The sequence below is a fragment of the Euprymna scolopes genome, chromosome 4 (genome assembly GCF_053919585.1).
Source record: "Euprymna scolopes isolate OS-2025 chromosome 4, ASM5391958v1, whole genome shotgun sequence".
Classification (NCBI taxonomy): domain Eukaryota; kingdom Metazoa; phylum Mollusca; class Cephalopoda; order Sepiida; family Sepiolidae; genus Euprymna; species Euprymna scolopes.
Window position 1 is genome coordinate 86,350,628 of NC_136485.1, and position 23,772 is coordinate 86,374,399.

At 30.6% G+C, this 23,772-nt stretch overlaps 1 protein-coding gene across 33 annotated transcripts in view; it reads right to left on the reverse strand.

Annotated features, from left to right (window-relative positions):
- The window catches only part of LOC145268594 (unconventional myosin-IXb-like), a 349,537-nt gene that overhangs the window by 124,677 nt on the left and 201,088 nt on the right, over positions 1-23,772 (reverse strand). For all 33 annotated transcript variants that reach the window (XM_080124293.1, XM_080124274.1, XM_080124194.1 and 30 more), the window contains 5 exons: positions 13,912-14,046; positions 13,546-13,667; positions 1,734-1,875; positions 630-720; positions 376-477 (listed from right to left, as the gene is read on the reverse strand). In XM_080124293.1, coding sequence (XP_079980419.1) covers positions 376-477; positions 630-720; positions 1,734-1,875; positions 13,546-13,667; positions 13,912-14,046 — 592 coding nt within the window. The remainder of the gene's footprint in view (positions 1-375; positions 478-629; positions 721-1,733; positions 1,876-13,545; positions 13,668-13,911; positions 14,047-23,772) is intronic.

Below are 23,772 nucleotides of genomic sequence, written 5' to 3' on the forward strand. Positions count from 1 at the left end.
ATTAGAGTCAAAACAATAAGAATATTCTGTTGCCATAGCCCTTATGATAACATACGTACGAACATGAAATTGACATGCCAATAAATTTGAATCATGTATAAATCGCATTTTTGTCCTTGTAAATTTTGTGTGACTAGCCCCATAGATAAATTAACCGTTTAATAATGGTACTACATAGGCAAACAACTTTATAAATAACAAATCATTAAATATAAACACGTTTGCTTTTTTTAATTTACACCTATGTAGAAAAACATTATGAAAGTGGTTATTTCCAAACTAAATTAACTGACAAACAAAACAATCTAAGATGTTTATGACAACTAAAACATAATTTTCTCCTCTTGAAAAATAAACAAATAACAAGGAACTTACTTCCAGACATTTGGTAAGCTTTTCCAGCAGCATTAAAGGCAGCTATACAGCGAAAGAATGCCCTCAACAAACCCCAACGTAAAATAGCAACTGGGTCAACACCTAGAAAAAAGAAAGAGAAAAAAGGTAAAGTATTTTGAAAGACAACTTGAGTTTTGTATATTCATATTTTATGTTTTGCAAAAGAGAGAAAATGGAATCCTTGTACAAAAAATGTTTTAAAAATTAAAAAAAAAAAACAGAATGCAACTTACCTAGCAGTTCTTTCACAAAAGCTGAGCTACTGTTTTTGAGAACACCAACAATGTCAGTACGGATGAGATCAGAATTCTTCTCTCGGAAATCCTATAAAGAAAAAAAGAAATACTTTGTAAAAAATAGAAAAAGACATCTCTTCAAATTTTTAGAGTAATCTTACAGCTAAAACTGCATAAAAAATGAGAATAAAATAATTTTGCCAGGGTTAACAATGAAGTACTAATTTTTGTTAATAAATTTTTGTTTTGAAAAATAAATTTTTATTTCACAAAGTTTTTGAAAAGGTTTAGAGAAAAGTTATCACCATAATTTTTAGTTTTCCCATCATTTCATGCTTAAATAATTTTTAAATTAAAGTTTACTTCTCTATCATAAAAACATTATCATTTTTATGCAATTAATCATTTATTAAAAAAAAAATAGATGCTTAAAACAATTTTCTGAAATAAGATTATTTTTTTTTTACTAATATTCATTTTCATCTTTCAATAGACAAAATGCAATAGATAAAAAGAACTGAGCAAAACATTGCATTCAGGCTGTAAACAAAACAAGGAACATCATATTTCTCCTTCAGCAGCATTAAAGGCAGCTATACAGCGAAAGAATGCTCTCAAGCCCCAATATAAAATTGCAACTGAGTCAACACCTGCCATACTCAATCCTAAATATTTCATCCACTTTATATATATCTCATCAAACTACTGTTATCCAGGCCTCTGCTTCATATCCACTATGTGATATTCAGCATTTGGAAGGAATTCAACAAGTTACTGCTTGAATGGTGAAAAGACTACAGAATATGCCCAATGAAAGCAGATTTGAGAAACTGAAGCTTTTCTTATTAGAAGTGCCAACATTTATCTGGTGATCTCATTTTGACATAATTTTAATTTAAATTAATCATTTTTCTTGTATTTACCCAAACTATTTGCTTACAAATCAGACTTTATGAAAATTGCAATTTAATAGAAAATGTGAGAAAAATTATAAAATACAAAGGAAAAATTTCTTTTATTTAGAAAAGATAGAATATAAAATAACAAAAATAAAATTTAGTTAAAATAAAAATCTGTAATAAAATTAAAAGAAAAACAAACCACTGTGCTGTATTTCACTTTCCCAGCATAATGGACAACCACGAAGACACCTTCACGCAACTGAGGCACCTCATAGTAGGGATTACCCTTATGATGACGGTTGAATTTTGACAACAAAGTGTCATTACTAGCACCAGGGAAACTGGGAAGAAGAAAAAGGTTTTAAAAAATTAAAAAGAAAAAAATCAGTAATATCCAAAGCAGATGCTTAGTAATTTGAAAAGTTTACAAAACCTTAAAAAATGCAGGTCAAAGCACTAAAAATTCTAATTATAACATTCCTTGTATTAAATTATTTGGATTACTATTTTCATCTGGTTTATTTTAACTTTTTTTTATTTTTTTATTATTCAATTTTCACCCCAAACAAGGCACAGTGCCACTTTGAAGCAGGGGGCTACTATCAGGGACTTAATTAGCAGGGCCATTATGAAGGGAGATGAGTAGAAAGATGTTTGTTCACATTACACTTGAACTTCTGCATATCAGTACAGTTGGGAAAGCAGAATCCCGGAAAGGAGTTCCAAAGACTTGCAGTTCTGGGGAAGAAACTATTGGAGTAAAAGGCTTTCTTGCACCTAGGGATCTCTACTGTAAAGGGATGAGACTTACTAGCTTGTCGGGTTTGTCGGGGGTAGTTCAGCTGATGTAACCTTCGACTTTCTCCAGATGCATCTTTTTGATCTTTGGAAACTTTGTCAAACTCGGGAATCCATACAGAATTTCAAACTGAATCCTGTATTTATTCTTTAGTTTACGTTGTTCTCTTTTCATCATATTAGATAAAGTATTAAGATGTACCTAAAGTAGGCATGAGGTTACTTCATTCAAAACAAAAGTGAAAATAATGACCAAGAACAGTAGTCCAAACAATCCAAATAATCAATCCTCATCTCAAAAATTCCAAAGCATAACATTTCTTGTATGACTATTTGGCTTTTTTAATTTACTAATGAAGAAATACAGCATTGCCAACTTTGGGATTTTCTAGCATCCCACTGCAGCAAGATATGGCACGAGACCAGAAATCAGCGAAAACCAGCTCCCTCAAGAGAGAAATCTGACCATGTACAAAAGTTGACATGACAAGAGCTGTTAACATATCCTGGTGAGGCCATCTCAGACAATCAGCAATAAACCACTTCCGAAAAATGATCTGATGATTTACAATAGACCTTAGGTTGCTAGAATGATGCCAAGAATTTCAAACAAAGATTTGGGACAATTTTTTTATCATGTATTTTTTTTTCTTTAGTATTCAGTTTTTCAGGGTCATCTCATGAAATTTTAATATTTCTACCTGCAAGAATTTGCTTCCCCATAACAAATAAACTTTTATATAATTTATTTACACAAAAAAAGACTCAATACATTTACCTCATAACTATTAACCGTTTTTTTATTAGTCTCGCAAGTAACTGCGAGACAAACAAAATGTTACTTAGAGACTACTATTGTGTAATCCAGCGTAGGGTACCGGTAGAAAAAATAAAAAATTAATTTACTTGAGACATACTTATTGAACATTTTCTGAAATAGTACAATAATTACCTTGACATTCTTCTGTTTAGTTTAAGATATCATTTTCAGATATTTTGATACTAATACCGTTATTAAAAAATAAAAATTGCCGGATTTTAGTTTCATCAGAGTTTTCCACGACAACCTTAACAAACCACTATTCGTACTACCATAATAACAGCAACACAGAGAGAGAGAGGGAGAGAGAGAGAGAGAGAGAGAGAGAGACAGACAGACAGAGAGGGGGGCTACTGTTCAGTATTTGTGTAAAATATTACATAACTGATTTTTCCCCTATTTTTTATTATCCGTTACATTACTACCGGTGATTTTGTGGCCTGTCAAGAATATATTATGAATATATTATTATTTTTAATTTTTTAACTGGCTGTAACATTTTCTTGCATTATTTACAACTTTTTGTAAATAATGCAAGATATATTTTCAACTACAACGTAAACAAACCACTATTCGTACTACCATAATAACAGCAACACAGAGAGAGAGGGAGAGAGACAGACAGAGAGGGGAGGGCTACTGTTCAGTATTTGTGTAAAATATTACATGTAACATTTTCTTGCATTATTTTCAACACGTAAGCGTACTATTTTTTTTTGTTGTTGTTTGTTTACAAATACTGTGTCAATAAAATTCTTACTTTCTTTTATATTATTAAGAAAATAATAGCGTGTTACAATTAGTGCATGAGCACCAACATTTTTACTATAAGGGACTTACGTAGGACTCCTGGGACTTACGTAGTACCCCCCCTGGAGTAAATGTGGTATTGCGGTGATTTTGTGGCCTGTCAAGAATATATTATGAATGATGGCAATAAAAAAGTATATGATAAAATTGCTGAAAAAGCTAGAAAAGCTGAATATTATTGAAAAAATAAAGATAAAATAAAACAAAGAGTTCAGAATTATAAAAAAATAACTCAAAGCGGTAAATAATGATACTTATAAAAAAAAGCAAAAAGAGTCAAATAAAAAATATTTCAATAAAAATAGAGAAAAAATGCATGCGAAAATGGCCCAGTATTATAAAAAAAATAGAGAAAAAATTTGTGCAAAAGCATATTATAACAAATATAAAAATAAACATAGAAAAAAAGCATCTAAATTTACTTGCAAATTCGAAATGTCAAGCAAAGATGCTAATTTTCATCGACACAATGAAAATCAAATTAATAACAGTGACTACAGAATATCAATGACTCGTCTGTGTAGAATCGAAGATGGCTGTCCAGACTCAGCTCAGAAATTGGAATATGCTAAAAGATTGCATAACAATTTGTCTGATTTGAGTCCGAATTTGACAATTGCTCAAATGAGGAAGAAATTGGATAGTTTCCAAAGTTGCAAAGGTATGCATTCTGATAGAATTTATTGCTGTGGCCAAAGTGATTGCACGGACAAGCTGGCCCTGCTGAAACTCTTGTCACCACACTCGCAACACCTGAGAACAGTGATCAGAAAAATATATCGATTATTGTCGATTGGAACATGGCTTAACAAATATGACATCGCAATACTTGAAGGGGACTGGTCAATATATAGTGAGTTAATTTACCAGGTTAGCAGGGATGCTACTATTTCTGACCTTTACAATGAATCCTTTTCAAATGAAAATGAATTTCACACTGAGGTTTATGTTACAACAAAATATGCCAATTTGTAATCTGTAAATCATATGAGCAATCATTACATCAAAATGCTCCATATTTGTCTGAAATGACAAATTATGAAAGTATTAAGAAAAAAATTAAAGATGCTATTGAAATAAGCAAAAAAATAGAGCAAAAATCTAAAAATTATGAAAATGAAAATAACGCTGATGATGATCAAATTAATTGCGATCCTAATATGGCTAAAGAGGCAGATAAAAATGAAGCTGATTTGAATATGCCTCAAATCAGACATGTCACTGAAGTTCAAGTTTTAGAAAATGAGCAAAAATTGAATTTCATTCAAAAAGAAATTTATAATGAAATTATTTCCAAACTTGATCAACAAAATCTTCATTGGAATGAGGAAAACCCTATTCACAGGTGCAATTGTGACGATTGTCCACAAATTCTCAAATTTATTAATGGTTTTGTGGATGTGGGCAAATCTTTTCTGATCAATGCACTGGCAGATAAAATTACTCTCACATATCCTGCCATCAATGGACCCAGTGTAGTTATTTGTGCTCCTACTGGTGTCAGTGCTTACATTTTGAAAGGATCTACATGCCATAGAGTCTTTCAACTAAATGTTCAGCATGGTTCTACACCTAAATATGAACCATTATCAAAGGATAAAATAAAAAGTTTGAGAACCATGCTTGGATATGCGAGATTATTCATTATTGATGAAATAAGCATGGTTAGTCACTTGCAATTAGCATTTATTCACCAACGTTTGCAAGATGTTTTTGGTGATATTAGGAAACAAGTGTATCCATTTGCAAACATGTCAATTGTTGCATTTGGTGATTTATTTCAGCTTCCACCTGTTAATGAAAAACCTGTATTTTCCAAAATATCTATTCAAGATGCTAGAAAATCAAATTTGGGAATTGCTGGTATAAATTTGTGGTCATATTTCGATTATGATGAATTGACCATAAATGTGCGACAAAAAGATGACAATGAAAACTTTGTTAATATTCTTAACAGAATAAGACTTGGGTCACCAACTGATTAGGATATTGAGATCTTGAAAAGGCATCAAATCAATCCTAAACAAAAAGCAAATATTGATCAAGTTACTGATCTTTTGCAAAATTTGCAAAAAAAAATGCATATTATTTGCATTGTACCCACAAATGAATCTGCTGAGGAAGTGAATTATAAAATGTTGAAAAAAAAAATTTCAGCAACTGATTCCAACTTAAGACAAAAAACCGTAACAAAAAAAAAAAATCAAAACAGACACCAAAAACTTCTAAACTTAAAAAGATTTCTGACACAGCTGGACTTGAAACTGTGCTTAAAATTGGAATTGGTGCTAGATGCATGTTGCGTCGAAATATTGATATTGAAAAAGGACTTTGCAATGGTACAATGGGTACAGTCACTGAAATACAAATGAAAGATGGCAAAGTTGTTGCTGTGACTGTAAAATTTGATCATATGCAGTCAATGTTGAATTTGTGCAAGCTGACTATGAACTTTCTCCTGGACTCTTTGTGACTAGATCTCAAATACCTTTGTCACTCAGCTATGCTTTAACTGTCCACAAAACCCAAGGTATTTCAGTCGATGGTATCATTGTTGACTTGGGATCTGATGTCTTTTCAGATGGAATGGCCTATGTAGCTTTGTCACGTGCTAGAAAGCTGTGCAATGTCTATTTGATTGACCTTGACCCTCATAAATTGACCATGTGTAACAAAAGTGCATGGACTGAATATAATAGATTGAGGGCCAAAAGAGACAGGGTTGATTTGCCACCGCTTCCTCCTTGTTCTGTTATGCCTCAAAGTTTGTCATTGTACAAACAGACTTATAAACGAAAAAAAACAATCGTTATAGATCATGATTTGAAGCAAAAACATAATAGTCCAAATAGAAAATGGCTGAAAATAGACAATTCAATTTCTCAAAATAATTTGGACCTCAAATTGATCAATGAAAGAAATGCTTGTTTTGCTAACAGTATTGTTCAGACAATTTACCACCTTCCTTTGTTGTCTAACATCATTAAAAGCATTCCAAACATTGATTTGCCAATTCAGCAATTAAAAAGATTGCTTGTCCCTGGCACTCACAGTGTTGCTGATCTTAGAGAATCAATCGGAGGCGTTTTTAATAGTGGCCAACAAGAATGTGCTATTGCATTTTGGGAATTTTTGATAAACAAGTGCCCTGACAGTGCCAAACAATTATTCACTTTTGAAGAAAGTAAAGTGATGAAATGTCTTAGAATACACAAACAAAACTGCCAAAGACTACAAGATAGTGAATGTAATTGCACCTTTAAAGTTGGCTGTGGGTTCCAAACCTTGCAGATTGCTGGAATACCACAGAGATTAGTTATTCAACTTCATCCTACTGATGGTCGACAGCAATTTAAAAGTTTGCTCAAAACTGATGCTTCAGTGCTCAAACATTGTATCAAATGTCAGCAAAATACTGAGCACTTGGAAAATGTCACTAGAACGTTTCCTACTGCAATGAAATATTTGTGTGTTCAAATAAATAGATTTATGTTTGAAAATTATAATCCTCGGCGAATTAATGCTGAAATTATGAATTTCAGTACAAAAAAACAAAATATTTTTGGAACAAATTTCAAAGTAAAAACAGCTATTCTGCACACTTTGAATAGAGTCGATTTTGGGCATTATACTTGCATTGTTAGAAATAATATTAAGTGGAATATTGTCAGTGACACTAACTTTTCTAATAATGTCAATTTTCCTTCCAAAATGTCCAATATTGTTGGCATTTTTTTTTTTAAAATATAAAGGAAGCAAACATTTGATAAAAACAAGGTCATACATTCAATAGAAATAAATAGTGGTGGTTTTCGCTTTTAAAATTCAACCATCACCTAGGCATGGCATGGGGCTGTAACTGTTACTCTGCAGGCGAACAACAGCACTGTTATGAATCATAACTAAACTGGAGACACGATTTCTGCTTCAAGAAATAAATGTAATATAAAATTTTAACCGGAAAATTATTTTACTGAAAACTATTGATCAGTATTACACTCTAAAAAGGAAGATACTAGAGTTAAAAAAACAACAATTTTATTTACACTCAAGCAATTCAAAATTTATCTCAAAACTGACTCTTCAATTCACAAATATTGTCAACAAAATACTGAGCATTTGCAAAAAGCCACTAGAAATAGAATTTTTCTACTGCAATGGAATATGTGTGTGTTCAAACAAATAGATTTTTATTTTAAAATTACGATCCTCAATGAATTAATTCCGAAATTATATATTTCAATAAATTTTTTTTGCAGAAATTTCATTGTAAAACCAGATATTCTTCACTTTTATGAAAGTCGATTTGGGCATTTTACTTGCATTATTTAGAATAATAACAAGTGAAATATTATCAGTGACACCAATATTTCATATAATTTTAATTTTCATTCCAAAATGCCGTCCATCAATATTGGCATTTCTTTTGAAAAATATAAAAGAAACAAATAATTGAGAAAAATCAGACCATATATCCAATCGAAATAGCAAAAACTTGAGTGCTAACCTCCCAATCAGCGTGGTATGGGGCTATAACTGTATCCCTGCAGGCGAACGATAGCACTTTTATGAATCACTTAAATTCAGAATTTAAAACAAATTTCTGTAAAATTTTTTTATGTAATACTTTTCCTGTGATCATTAGCATGTTCTATTAATTAATAAATATAATTCTATTATTTTTATTGTTGCTTACGTTGTTGATGAATAGAATTTTAAAAAGTTAGGTATTTTCTTGAAAAAGGATTTCGGCCTCAACAGAAAGATGTTCAACAAAATGTTTAACCATAAAATTTACCAAAAACTATTAATATTAAACTATAAAAAGAAAGATACTAGAATTTAAGCAAAAAATATTTTATTTCAACTCAATCAGATGTGCCTTATGCACTAATAAAAATGCAATTGGCATTTTGTTGAACTTTTTAAGATTTTAAATATTTATAAATTTTCTCATTATAAAAAACGATTATTATATTGATTATAATTTTTTGACAGAAGAAATAAAATGAATTGCATAAAAAACATTAGAAGACAAATTTTTAAATCATAAGATAAATCTAAAGTCACTAAATTATCAATAAAGTTTGTCATAATAATACATTTATTAGATTAATTTTAATTTGGAAAGATAGAAGTACAGTTAAAACATCCAGAATCAGCGAATTCATTAAATTTTATCATAACAAAAACGATTGTTTTATTTCAATGCTATTGATAAGAAAATATTTGTTTTACTTGATTAAAATTAATTAAACATAGATTATATCTGTAGTATATAAATATTTTTTTATAATGAAACAATTTATTCATTTTTGCTGATTTACGATTTTTTCATTGCCGGTTTTTATTTTGCAAATTAAAAATAATCCAATAATCTTTTTTGATAATGAAAAAATGTGCTGACAATTAAGTGATTTAAAATATTTGAATATTTTTTTAAATGAACAATAAATTAAAATCAATTTACTAAATAATCATTTTTTTTCAAGATTTATTTACACAATTTACTAATATTTATTGATATAATTGGATAATTTTGCATTGTTCTTCTAATGTTTTATATTCATTTTATTTATTCTGTCAAAAAATTATAATCAATATAATAATCGTTTTTTATAATGAGAAAATTTATAAATATTTAAAATCTTAAAAAGTTCAACAAAATGCCAATTGCATTTTTATTAGTGCATAAGGCACATCTGATTGAGTTGAAATAAAATATTTTTTGCTTAAATTCTAGTATCTTTCTTTTTATAGTTTAATATTAATAGTTTTTGGTAAATTTTATGGTTAAACATTTTGTTGAACATCTTTCTGTTGAGGCCGAAATCCTTTTTCAAGAAAATATATATTATATGTAAGACTTTTGTAAAACTAATTAAAAATTTATAACAATAATTTAGTAAACACTGATTTGTCTATGAAAAATCTACCATATAAAATCTTTTAGAAAGTATTAAATTTCTAAATGAATGTTTTATGTGTGAAAGCATTTTTTTTTCAGAAAGAACAATGAAAATTGACAAGTTATCCTACAAATTCATAAAATTTTATAGGTATTTTTATTGTTTAAACTTTGTAAATTGTTAATATATTCCTCTTTGAAAAAAAAAAAAAAAGTCATATGTAGATATCATCATAAAGTCGAAATAGAGTTAGCTCCCTTTGCCTGTAATCTAACAGTGATTGCTACATTCCTATTTACTCGTCTCCCTACAAAGGGTTGCATTAGACAATGCAGCATCCGAGTTTAAAGAATTAGTAAATTTAATATTTTTGTTACATTAGAATCAGCCAATACCTCCACATGTAAATGCAAAAGCAGAATTGATCAAACTGTAAAATGTACAAGACAAAATGTATGTAATAAATGGTGTTTATTTAGAATTAAAACTATTAAATAATTGCAGAAAAATCTATGATATACATACCCATCACAGCATATTACAAAAATAATGTAAATTGAACAGGTAGTTTGTTTTTTATATATATACTAGTGGGGGTACCCGGCGTTGCCCGGGTGTTCTTAGGTGTGTGTGGTGTTAAATAAAAAAGAACGGGGGCGGGGGGGGGGGGGTCGAACCGTAAGCCCTGAGGCGAAGTTTGAAAATAAAATCGGCCAGCCAGAATGAGTTAGTGAAAGATGTTTGAATTTATTTAAGTAAGAACGAAATTGACAGGTACGCGCCCGGAAGTCGTTGAGCGTGACGACGACGAAGGTTTGTTTGTTATAAGCGAAGTAAAAGAAGAAAACAACATTAACACTTAAGCGGGAAAAAAAAACACAAAATAAACTAACGTAAGGCAAACAAACGATGAAAACAGAAAAACGAACACATGAAAAATGGCTTAAATAAGCCTGTTTCGATATTAAAATTTCAAAAAATCGGTGGGTACCTGGGTGTTTTTGGGTGTGTGGTCGGGGGTGGATAAGCGAAGTAAAAAAAACAAACAGAAAAACGAATGTTACGTGAAAAATGGCTTAAATAACACTGGTTCAATATTTAAATTTAAAATATTGAAAAAAAAAAAAAAAAAAAAAGACATCTCACACCACGATTCGAACCTAAAACATTTAGATAATGAACCAATGCGCTAATCGATTGACCTAACGCGACGTACATGACATTTGTTCAGTTTTTCAAATATATAAAGTAAATCAGGTCACGACGTCATCTGACGCATGCGTAGAATCGGTCGAGAGGGCCATTTTTGTTGACCCCCCCCCCTGTCGAAAATTGTCGATTTCGGAGTGAAAAAATGAACGTTTTGGGCCAATTTTTCAATATTTTGGGGGCGAATGATGGAGCTTCAATATGATACCGAGTTTGTGATTTTTGTTGTGTCTGTCGAAAGTTTTTAGCAGACACACAAACATACACACATACATACATACACACATTTTTGCTTTTATATATATAGATATTTTAATCTTTAGCAATTATAATAGTAAATTGTATCTATAACAAGGCAGTTTTCAGTTTGATGGTTTGAATTGAGTTTTCTTCTCATTTATAAAATATAGCGGATCAAAACCCTATGTCTTGCTTCATCATAAGACTTAATTTTCTTAGTTAAAAAAACTACTTGATCAATTTACATGATTTTTGGAATATGATAGCTTTGTACATCAAAGTTTTTTTTTTTAAGATTTCTTTGTATTTTTGTTTTGAAAAAAAAAAAAAAAGGTTGAATTCTAAATAAGCACTATATATATATATATATATATATATATTCACACACACACAGTTCTTTCAAATAATATTTTTCATTTTATTAGTTATTTTTACTACATTTTAATGCAAAAAAACTTTTACTATATACTCTTTAGTTTTTTTATGTTTTTATGGCCTTTAGGGTTAATGCAGATCTTAGGATTAGAGCATATTTAGTTGAAATCCATTTTATAACAGATCAATCAATATAAAAACTTCACTTCATTTGTATAGACTTATTTTTTTTAAAACATACCCAACGCACTAATAGATTTACTGAATAAATTTTAATGTAAGTAAAACATTTATGCCAAATTGATGGATTATTCAAGAATTCTGGCGAAAGAACTGACCCATTAAATTATCGCCCTATTAGCCTCCTCCCACTTTTTGCCAAAATATTTGAGACCTTAATTAACCATGCTCTAGTCCAGCACCTTACAGATGCTAAACTTCTGACCGACCATCAATATGGATTTAGACAAGCCCGTTCCACGGCAGACATCCTCACTGTAATCTCTGAACGCATATACCATTCACTGGACAAAGCGGGAGAGGGCAGAGCGGTAGCTCTAGATATATCTAAGGCTTTTGACAGGGTATGGCATGAGGGTCTCCTCAGGAAGATTAGATCTTACGGTATCACTGGTAGAATACTTAACATAATTAAATCCTTCTTAGATAAGAGAAAAATCCAGGTTGTCCTCGACGGTCGTACATCTAAACAATATGATATAAATGCGGGAGTGCCCCAGGGATCTATCCTTGGACCTCTGCTGTTCCTGATATTCATAAATGACCTCCCCGACAAAATTGCCTCTGAGATGGGTATATATGCTGATGACACCACACTCTATAGCAGGCACGACAGGAAAACAAATGAACATATATCTAAAGTAATGGCAGAAACACTAGAGGATGACCTCCAATCAGTAGTGGAATGGGGACAAAAATGGATGGTAACGTTCAATGCCACCAAGACAAAACTGGTTTCATTCAATAATTACAAGAAACCTTCTCTACCACCTATAGCAATGGCCAACGACTCTTTATCTGAGAGTACGTCTCTCAAGCTCCTTGGCCTAACGTTCACAGGAAACATGAGTTGGAACAATTACATCGAGGGCATTGCCAGGGCCGCTGCAAGGAAGGTGGGCTCTCTCTACCGTGCTAGAAAACTTCTAACACCCGAAAGTATCCTGTACCTCTATAAGGCCACTATTCGCCCATGTATGGAGTATTGCTGTCATATTTGGGCCGGTGCATCGGCTACTAGTCTCTCGCTCCTTGACAGGGTTCAAAAGAGAGTCGCAAATCTGATAGGCCCTAAACTGGCATCTAAACTTCAGCCTCTGTCCCATCGTCGAAACGTTGCATCCCTCTGCCTGTTCTACAAGTATTATAATAGTGAATGCTCTGAAGAACTGCAAGCACTTGTGCCCCCACGACGTGAACACCCTCGACAGACCCGACAAGCTGCAAAATCCCACCCCCACACTGTAGAGATCCCTAGATGTAAAAGATCTTTCTACTCCAGTAGTTTCTTCCCCCGAACTGCTAGACTTTGGAATTCCATTCCAGGTCACTGCTTCCCCAACTGTACTGACATGCATAAGTTCATGTGCAACGTGAACCAACATCTCGCTGCCCTAATCCCTACATAGTACCCCAGTAGATGTTTCCCCTGATAGTAGCCCCCTACACCAAAGTGGCAATGTGCCTTGTTTGGGGTGAAAATGTAATAAAAAAAAAAATAAATAAAAAAAAAAAGTAATAAATGGAAATCATTTTATATTAAACAATTGAAAGAAAAATGTCTGATTTTTCTACCCAAATCATTTTCCTCTATTTAAATTAATACATACTTGCACTCTTCATCCAGCAGACAAAAGAGGCCGTTGGGTTTTTTGGAGAAAAGCTCAAGACAACCAGTATTGTCAATAAATTCAATGTTCTTCCATTGAATACCTTCTCGTTGATACTCTTCCTGCAAAAGAAGAGTAACATATTTATGTAGAATTTAGAAAAGAAATCATATACAATGTAAAATAGAGTTACAAAAAAAAAAACTAAGTAGTATTAAAAAATAATATTCTTTATTCATTTTTAACATAAGAGTGAATATATGTGGGCGTGTGTGCATTTTGAAATGAATTGATAAATTAAATTACTGATGATAGCGTATAATTTGAATTCAAAGCAATATCAGCCTTGCTAAAAAAAAGTTTAACCTGTTCCAACTTGAAGATGTGTTGATTGAAATAGTACTGGAGGTGTTCATTCGCATAATTGATGCAGAACTGCTCAAAACTGTTCTTTTGAAAATCTTCAAAACCAAAAATATCCAGAACTCCAATAGAATTCCCCTGCAAATACAAATGATAACAAAAAAAAAGAAAAAAGAGACATAAGAATCCAGATGAAAACTTTAAACACCTTTTTTGTGTACAACCAATTCTGTAAACCAGAAATACACCTGATTTTAATAATAAATTAGGGAAAATAGGGACAGTTCTTGAAAAATAAATTGCTATTTATTCAAACAAGTATTAATAAAAAATATGTAACACATTTAATCTTAGACATTTGAACAAGGATCATAGAGTAGTCATTTTAAATTATAAATCATTAACTTAATCTTGACAGTAAAAATTTATAAAGAACAACAAAAACCATTCAATAAAATCGATCAAAAATATTGAAGAAAAATCTTTGACACAAAGATTGTAAAAGATTGACTGAGAAACTATATTTTTATAGTCAGGCTTTTCTTTTTGCTAATTTGTTAGATTTCTGAGAAACTTCAAAGTGTTTAAAACTAAAATATATTTTTTCTATTCAAGAAAATAGCAATATCTGCTGACATATTAAGAAATCCAATAAAAGAGGGGGCACAGTCAAATTTGGCCGTTGACAGATGGTGTTAAATCTCAAATAAACCATATCTGATAGACATGTACAATCAAAGCCAAACACCTAATAGCAATGATACTCGAACATATGATCCTGCAATAGGTTATCACATAGCTGACTACCAACTTACACAAAGTCTACTCAATTAGAAATAAGAAAAACCTAAATCCAAGTAATCTACCTGAAGATCTATTTCAAATAGTAACAGCTACATTCTGTAAACTGAAAGGATAATATTACCTTAATAATTTCTCATGGTATTTCCATACAACTTTGAGATATTAATATGGCTAGTGTTATTGAGAGATAGGAAAATCCTTGCACAACAAAGGATTCATTTTACATTTGCAGCAACGGATTTAAATTTTAATAATAATTTGATCTAATTTTAATAAATTAGGGAAAATATGGACACTCTCTGAAAAATAAGTTATTTATTCAAAATAAGTATTAATAAAAATTATGAACTCATTTAAACTTGGATATTAGAACAAGGATCATGAGGTAATCATTTTAGATTATAAAGAATTGATTTTTGGCAGTAAGAATTTAAGAAAAACTAAAAATAACATTCAATTAAATCGATAGAAAATAGTGAAGAAAAATGTTTAAAGTTTGTAAAAAAAATTATCAACTGAAAAAATCTGTATTTAATGGTTTAGTACTTTTTTGTAGCTTAGATAATTTTTTAAACAACAAAATAAAAAGTAGAAAGAGGGTTATGTTACCTTATATTTAATGGAATGCGCTTAATACTATTTATGAACCTTATAGAAATATGTTCTATCTACTAAGAAAATTGATAAATTACAGAAATTTTAAACAGGAAAGGAAAAGAGTTTTTGTGGATGATCTAAAAAAAATAAAAATAAAATATAATTTGTATTTGTTGATCAAATGGAGATTGGCAGACAGAAAAAACTGTGCAACAGACTTTGTTAATTGATTAGAAATACAAAGACTAACAGATTTCCAAGCAAAGGAAGTTTAAGATAACATGAACATTTAAATCAATCAAACTGTCACTTCTGAATCAATTTCTTTGTTTACCAGATTTAATAAATTAAAAGTTCATAAATAAATTCAACTTATAATTGGAATATATTCATTTCTATTTCCTTTGAATTGAAACAGTTTCTTGCAGTAAAAAACACTGTGTTCTACTGCAAGATGTAACTGGAAGGTAGGAAAAATCAGTGTCTCCTCCCAAGGTTGCATTCTAGTCAGGCACAGCCCATACTGACTGTTCAAAATTCCCTAGCAATAAACTAATCTCCTTCCTGAGGGAGGAAGTAATGCCTGGGAGGGTGCATGAGATTGAACCATACCTCATTATCAAAGATTATCACAAGATAGTTTGTAGGCTGCCAGAATGATAACAGGGCAAACCTCAGCTGCTTGGACACTGTTTTTATAAATTGAATGTCATTTATTAACTAAAACTTCAAGAAAAGATTGAACAAATTTCAGGACTTTTATTTCAATTTTGAAAATGACAAGGAGGTTGAATTGTGTTGTAATAAACATTGTTTATAGAATAAAAAATATTGATAAAAGAATTGTCCAGTGTGAATCCATCAAACTGTGGATAAATTTTCAAAATTATCAATGGTCTTGTTAAGATTTGTGAAACCATTTTGAATATCAAATAGAATAGATAAAATAATCAGAAGTTTGAATAAAATATAGAAACTTAGAAGAACCGGAAATATAATTTTGAATATAAAATTACAAGAATAGGTTATAAGATTTCCAAAAACTATTTTAGATCAATGTGGTCAATGTTTGAGCCCAGGTTCACAATTTCAAATGCTAATATTTATAAATGAACAAGAATTTTCCATTTGCAATTTGTTCAACAAACTTGGCTAAAACTAAACTATGCAATAGTCAGATAATTATTTTTACCAATTTTGATTTTTGTGATATTTATGACTGAATTTCATGAGAATAATTGAAAGAAATTGTAAAATTAACACATTCATGTTTATTGGACATGTAGAAAAACAATTTAGTTAGCGGAGAATAACAAGAGATGGAAACCGTTGAGGGTTTAGTCAATGTCAAATTGATGATCTCTAGTTGACGGCTGCTTAGTGAGTGGGAATCTACTAAAACAAATGTGATGTCACATGACTCAAAGAAAGAGGATGTTACAGAAGGCAATCCAGAGGAGCAACTGGTGCATACAATTCTGTAAATGAAATGTGCTAACAAGATACGATTAAACTGTGATTGTTGATTTCTTTTTGTCTTCTCCCCCACTAGTCATTGATTTGGAACAAAGAAGTCCAATAAATCAACTCTGTGTTCCATTAGTTTTGTCTCGACTTAAGTCCTTTTGAAAGTATGAATAAGAAACTGATTTTCAGGACTGAAAAACCTCAGTCTGGAAAGATCAGACAGACATGCATACAACAAGAACAAACAGCAACAAGGTTGAGAATGTAACAATAAGACCATCAGCAAGAATGTGTAAAAAGACAAACTCGTTCCTTATTTATTTAAAAGAAGTTGCCAGGAGACATCCTAAATACAAATGAAGAACATAGAAGACAAGTTGCTATTGCTAAGATAAAACATTAAATTTTAACAATCACAAATATTTTCATTGATATATTTTTCAACTATTCATAACATTTTACGAAATGGAAAAACTAAATAATAATGCATATAAACTTCATAATTTGAGGAGTTTTTAAGACACCAACACCTGCAAAAAAAAGGAAAATGATTCTTGAATTATCCTCTCAAAATATCAGATCTGATGAAATTGGTTGAAGTAGTTGAAATAATTGTACTAAAAACTTATCTTCAATTGAATGTTTTTTTTTATTTAATAAGAAAAAAACAAACAAAAATCAAAATAAGAACCCATCAAGATACATTACATTTCACAACAGGGTAATAGTCAGCTAACATACTTCCTAACCTTCAGTGTGTCTGCTACCAGAAGCGATGACAAGGCAAATCAGTTCTTTCACTTTTTTCACTCACGCCAATATCTCCCCTGTGCATGTACTCTTTTTTAATTACATTTTTACAATTGTTCTTCTTTATTTAATAATAATTGAAAAGTTTTTTCAGTCTTATTTTAATTAAGAATTATTGAAATTAGTATAATTTTTTTAAAGAATTATTCAAAACACTTTTTGCACTTTTCTTTTAAAGAATTATTAAAAACCCGTTTAAAAATCTTTTTAAGTAATGAACTATTTAGTTTATGAAGTAATACCCATCACAGAACTGTGAATCACCAGGAATGAAAGACCTATTAGACGAAACTTCAAACACGTTTAGTACAATATGATAGCTGGCAAGGCGTGGCTTAACAGCCGACAAACAAATATGGTGAAAGTGTCCTGATCAAAGGAGAATGAATATTAAATGCAGTTCGTTCTTCGAAGGTAGCTAACTGAGGCTACATGATTTCAAATTTTCTATTGGTGGATTTTACAAGAACCAGTACTGAATGTAGCTAATTGAATGGTACGATTATATTCGTGATATTTGTGCAATATGCATGCTCGAAAATCGAGTACAAATGGATGGTCCTGGTTCAAGAACAGAAATAGACGAAAATAAATTTTTGTACAGAAAATACCACTGAGGAAGATATCGTGAAGGACAATGTATTCTTGATATGGTCACGTGAGAAACAAATGTGACAATGATGGTGCCAGTTCAAACGAGAGATGCAAGAACCCTACTGCCAATAATTCAACAGTAGGTTTGACCAGGCACATGAATCGTGGCAGATGGTTGGCATGCCTATAATGCACTACCAAACCATGCTGTGGTAAACCAGATACAGTTTTATTGATCTAAATGGCTCTACTATTCATACAAAGCATGTAGAAGGTAGCTGGAGTCCATCAAAAATTAAATTCAAGGCCATGAGAGGGACTAACAATACAAACTTTGATAGTTATCTGCAAGAATTACTGTGGCAACAAAGAATCAAAACCAATTATTTTGGAAATATTGTTTAAAATTTTGTTATTTTGATTGCAATAATCTTATTTTTATACTTTCATAAACATATATTTATTAAATAAATTCAAATAAAAGGATTCTATTTTTTAAATAAAAAAAAAACTTTAATTTTTATATTTTTATAAAAATATATTTCTTATAAAATTTCAAATAAAATAAAAACGTTTTAAATTTTTTTATTAAAACTACAAATAAAGACATTGTTATTTTCATCTGTATAATTTTGTTAATTTTTATTTGTATATTTTTCAATAATGTCCTTTTCTTATATCAATAAATTGCTTCACAATAGAAATACTGAAGAACAATAAAAGTGAAAGTACTGATTTGCCTTGTCACCGCTTCTGGTAGCAGACACACCAGAAGTTAGGAAATATGTTAGCTGATTATAACCCACAACAAAGGAATGTGTAAAATTAATTCATAGAAAAAAAAAAGAAACTGAAAATGTCAAATATAAAAGAAAATTAAAGAAATCTATAGCCTAATTAATAATAAGTTAAAACTGGACAATAACTAAATTTTCACAACTGACAACCAATAAAGTTTCTTTGAAATTGATCAGGAAATAAATTATTTTAAATAATACTAATAATCAATTTATATTTTATCATCTGATTTCCCCCCACCCCAAAAAAAATATTATTCTAAAATCTGATGTAAAACTGCTTAATCGATAGACATTTAAAAAAGCTGAATCTATTCATTTCAATTGATAGAAAAGACTTAACATTAAAAAATTTAAAAAATTTAAAAAAAACGGAAATTTAAGCAAAATTAACAAGATTCAGAATTGTATTTTGATTGAGAGGAAATCAATTTTCTGGTAGCACTAAAATGAATTGATATAAACTTTAGAATAAATGTAGGTAAACTTCTACATCAATGGTTTAACCAAAGTTAATTCCAACAATATGGATGCCCAAACTGGGCCTAGGGGCCACAAAAAACTGTTAGCTGTGTGTTTGTATTAAATATTGTGGCACTTTAATGAAACAACCCCTTTGCATTGTATTTTTATGTATTGAATTACAATCCTCTTTTTGTTTATTGTACTATGCTTCAGTTTAGTGTAAGAATCAAAGTATCTCGGATGTAGGATGGGCAACAACTCACTGAAGATTTCTTTCAAGTTGACCTATAATTTAGTTCCTGTTTTTCTAAATTTGATCCCTACTATATTATGGATGAATATCTTTAACTAAACAATGTTGATTTGATCATTTTAGTCCATTAAGTAATTATCAATATAAAAAAATATATGTTGGAGTTTTAGTATTAGCATGTTAAACTGGTATTAAATGTGTAAAACTACATTATAAAGTTGATTTGTGTGTGTGTAAAAGTTATGTACTAATATGGGAAAAAACAGTGTATCAGTATTAAATGCATATTATTTTGAATGTACATTTTGAGTCGGATATGAAAGAATTTATGGGCTAAAAAAGGTTGAAAACCATTGTTCTAAATGCTATATATAATTATTTTTTTTAATATTTTAATTAAAAAATTTTAATTTATAAAAAATATCTATAGAATAAGCTAAGACACTTTCATGTCCATACATACCATATCACCCTCCACCTCTTTTTTTTTTTAAAAGATACTGTGCAAAAAAAGTAGTTTCAAAATTTCACCTGATGCTGAATATGTCACAAACTCCCACAAGTGTTTCGAAAATAGACCCCTCCCTCATCATAACCAGATATACTCTGAAACATTAGCTAGAGCATTGAGATAACTGTTTCAGTCTGAATAAAGGTGGTAGAATGATATTGTATTGTTTTAATTTTAAATAAATTAAAAAGTGACATTTGTTTTATTTAACCAATATATAGCTCACAATAACTTTTATAAGGAAGGCTTATAAAAATTGTTTAAATTGTTACAATAAATGAATTAAAGTGTTTATTTAATATATTAAAAAGATATTTAGCTGGCAAATTTTCTTATGGTAAGAAGAAAAAGAAGATAATAAGTAAGCAACCTTAGAATTTTGATGTAGTTCTGGTAGTATACTATAAATTCATGGTATCTGATCAATTTCAATTTGACATTTTTTCAAATAAAATAAAAATGTTTAAATCAACAAAACTGATAAAATGTTTTGAAAAGTAGTTCAAGATATCTGGATCTTGAAAAATTTTTAAATGTTACAAGAATTTGTCTATCAACTTCCAAATTCTCAAGAAAAAAAAGGCAATTATCAAAGAAACAGATAAAAACTCTTAAAAAGATTTATTAAATTTGAAAAAAATTGAAATTAGTTGAAAACTAAAACTATGCTTTGCTTAATGCACGTGAGGGGAAGTCGGCAAGTTGTGTGATAATAAAAGAAAGGCAACGCAGCCATCAGTGAGTGATTCTAGAGTAGCTTAAACAGGCAAAAGCTGTTAATAGATGACCAAAGAAGCAAAAGAATGTTAAGAGCAGAATACCTGCAAACAAGTCCAATTCATTATTATTCTGCTCAGGTGAGAAGAAAAAAATGGATAAAAAGACAAAGTGGAAATTATTTAGGCACAATTGTATGACTCAGCTATTTTCAATTTAAAACAGAAACATTTTTTAAATAAAATAAAAAGAAAACTTAATCAGCAATTTCTTGAAAAGATCAACTGCATTTTGTTGATATTATGATCAATGTATAGTGGAAATAAATGAAAACCACAAAACAATTAATAAAAAAACAAAATTACATTGAAGAAAAATCAGTAATATTTTATTTCTTTTAATAATGGAAACATTATCAAAGTGAATTCAAATATTTTTTATATATTTTGTACAAGCAGCATACACACACACACACATATATATATATATATATATATATATAATTACGGTGAAAAGAGGGAGAAAATCAAAATTACTTTTTTCTTATTTGTCTCTTTCACAATGTATAAAAAATATCTTAATTCACCTTGAAAGTGTTATTAAATGAAACAAAATATTACTCTACTGATGTGTCTTTGATGCAATACAGTCCTTTGTATTTGGTGATTTTTCCATTTTTCCACATACATTTTATACCTTTTGTCAGATGTTATGCTAATATTAATCTCTACCCTATAAACAATCCAAAACAGAACTACAACTATTTAGAACTTACTGGTAGTAAAAGATGACACTTTTACTAACGCCATAACTTGTTAACTATAGTATAAAAACACATACACACAAAAAAGATAAAAAGGGCATCTAATTTACTCGTTTGATTTAATTAAACAGCATTCATGAAAAGTGTGATTATCAATAGATAACAGAAAAATGCATTTGAAGAAGAAACAACAAACGTAAAAGCAAAAGGAAATAATTACCTTAAACACAATGGCATGCCACACAACATGCAGAGAATGATAAAAAATGAACTAAATATTTCTAATCTGCATAGCAAATAAATCTGAACTTGTATTTAATTAAAATAAAAAAAATGAAAACGACAGTGCAGAAGTAGCATTACTTACCAGATAAATTGGTTAAAGAAATGCAAATTTAAGAACAATTTAATCATAATGTTAAAACTCAAAATAAAAATTGAATTTTTTTTTTTTTTAATTTATATATATAAAACAGTATTTTTTCTTTTAAATTGACAATATGATTGACTGGCTATGCCAGAGTAGCGCAATATATCAAATGTGATTTTTAAAAAATTCTTTTTATACACAAAAATGCCTCTAGATATGGCTTTAGGGTCATTTTGCATTACCTAATCCTTACGCTTTCTTTAATCTTTCTTTTTTTAACCTGCCCTACTCATAGCTAGGTGAAAGGGTGGATAATATTGGCCTAATTTAGTTAAATTAGTTTTATGCAGGGGGGAGTCTTAATTTTTGTGAAATTAAATATCCATCAATAAATTGATTATGCTATAAAAATAAAATATCCATCAATAAATTGATTGTGCTATTAAAAAAGTGCTCCGCCGAAGTAGCTCCAGTTCTCTCCAAACTTTACAACAAATGCCTTAATGACTCTTGCTTTCCTGCCTGCTGGAAAACTGCTTCTGTAGTACCAGTTTTCCAGAATTCTGGCGAAAGAACTGACCCAGTAAATTATCGCCCCATTAGCCTCCTCCCACTTTTCGCCAAATTATTTGAGACAATAATTAACCAAGCTTACAGATGCTAAACGTCTGACTGACCAACAATATGGATTTAGATAAGCCCGTTCAACAGCAGACATCCTAACTGTAATCTCAGAACGAATATACCAGTCACTGGACAAAGCAGGGGAGGGTAGAACGGTAGCTCTAGATATATCTAAGGCTTTTGACAGGGTATGGCATGAAGGTCTTCTCAGGAAAATCAGATCATATGCTATCACTGGAAGAATACATGACATAATTACATCCTTCTTAGATAAGAGAAAAATCCAGGTTGTCCTCGATGGTCGTACATCTAAACAATACAATATAAATGTGGGAGTGCCTCAGGGGTCTATCCTTGGACCTCTGTTATTCCTAATATTCATAAATGACCTCCCTGACAAAATTGCCTGTGAGATGGGTATATATGCTGACGACACCACACTCTATAACAGACACGACAGGAACACAAATGAACACATATCTAAAGAAATGGCAGAAGCACTAGAGGATGACCTCTGATCTGTAGTGGAATGGGGACATAAATGGATGGTCACAAGACTAAACTCGTTTCCTTCAATAATTACAAGAAACCTTCTCTACCACATATATCAATGGCCAATGACTCTTTATCTGAAAGTACATCCTTTAAACTCCTCGGCCTAACGCTCTCAGGAAACATGAGTTAGAACAATTACATAGAGAGTATCGTCAGGACCGCTGCAAAGAAGGTAGGTTCTCTCTACCGTGCTAGAAAGATACTAACGCCTGAAAGTATCCTATACCTCTATAAGGCCACCATTGGCCCATGTATGGAGTATTGTTGTCATATTTGGGCTGGTGCATCTACCACTAGTCTCTCGTTCCTAGACAAGGTTCAAAAGAGAGTCGCCAATCTAATAGGTCCTGAATTGTCATCTAAAGTTCAGCCCCTGTCCCATCGACGAAATGTTGCATCCCTCTGCCTTTTCTACAAGTACTTTAACGGTGAATGCTCTAACGAACTGCAAGCACTTGTGCCCCCTCGACATAAATACCCCCGAAAAACCTGACAAGCAGCTAAATCCCACCCCTTCACAGTAGAGATCCCTAGATG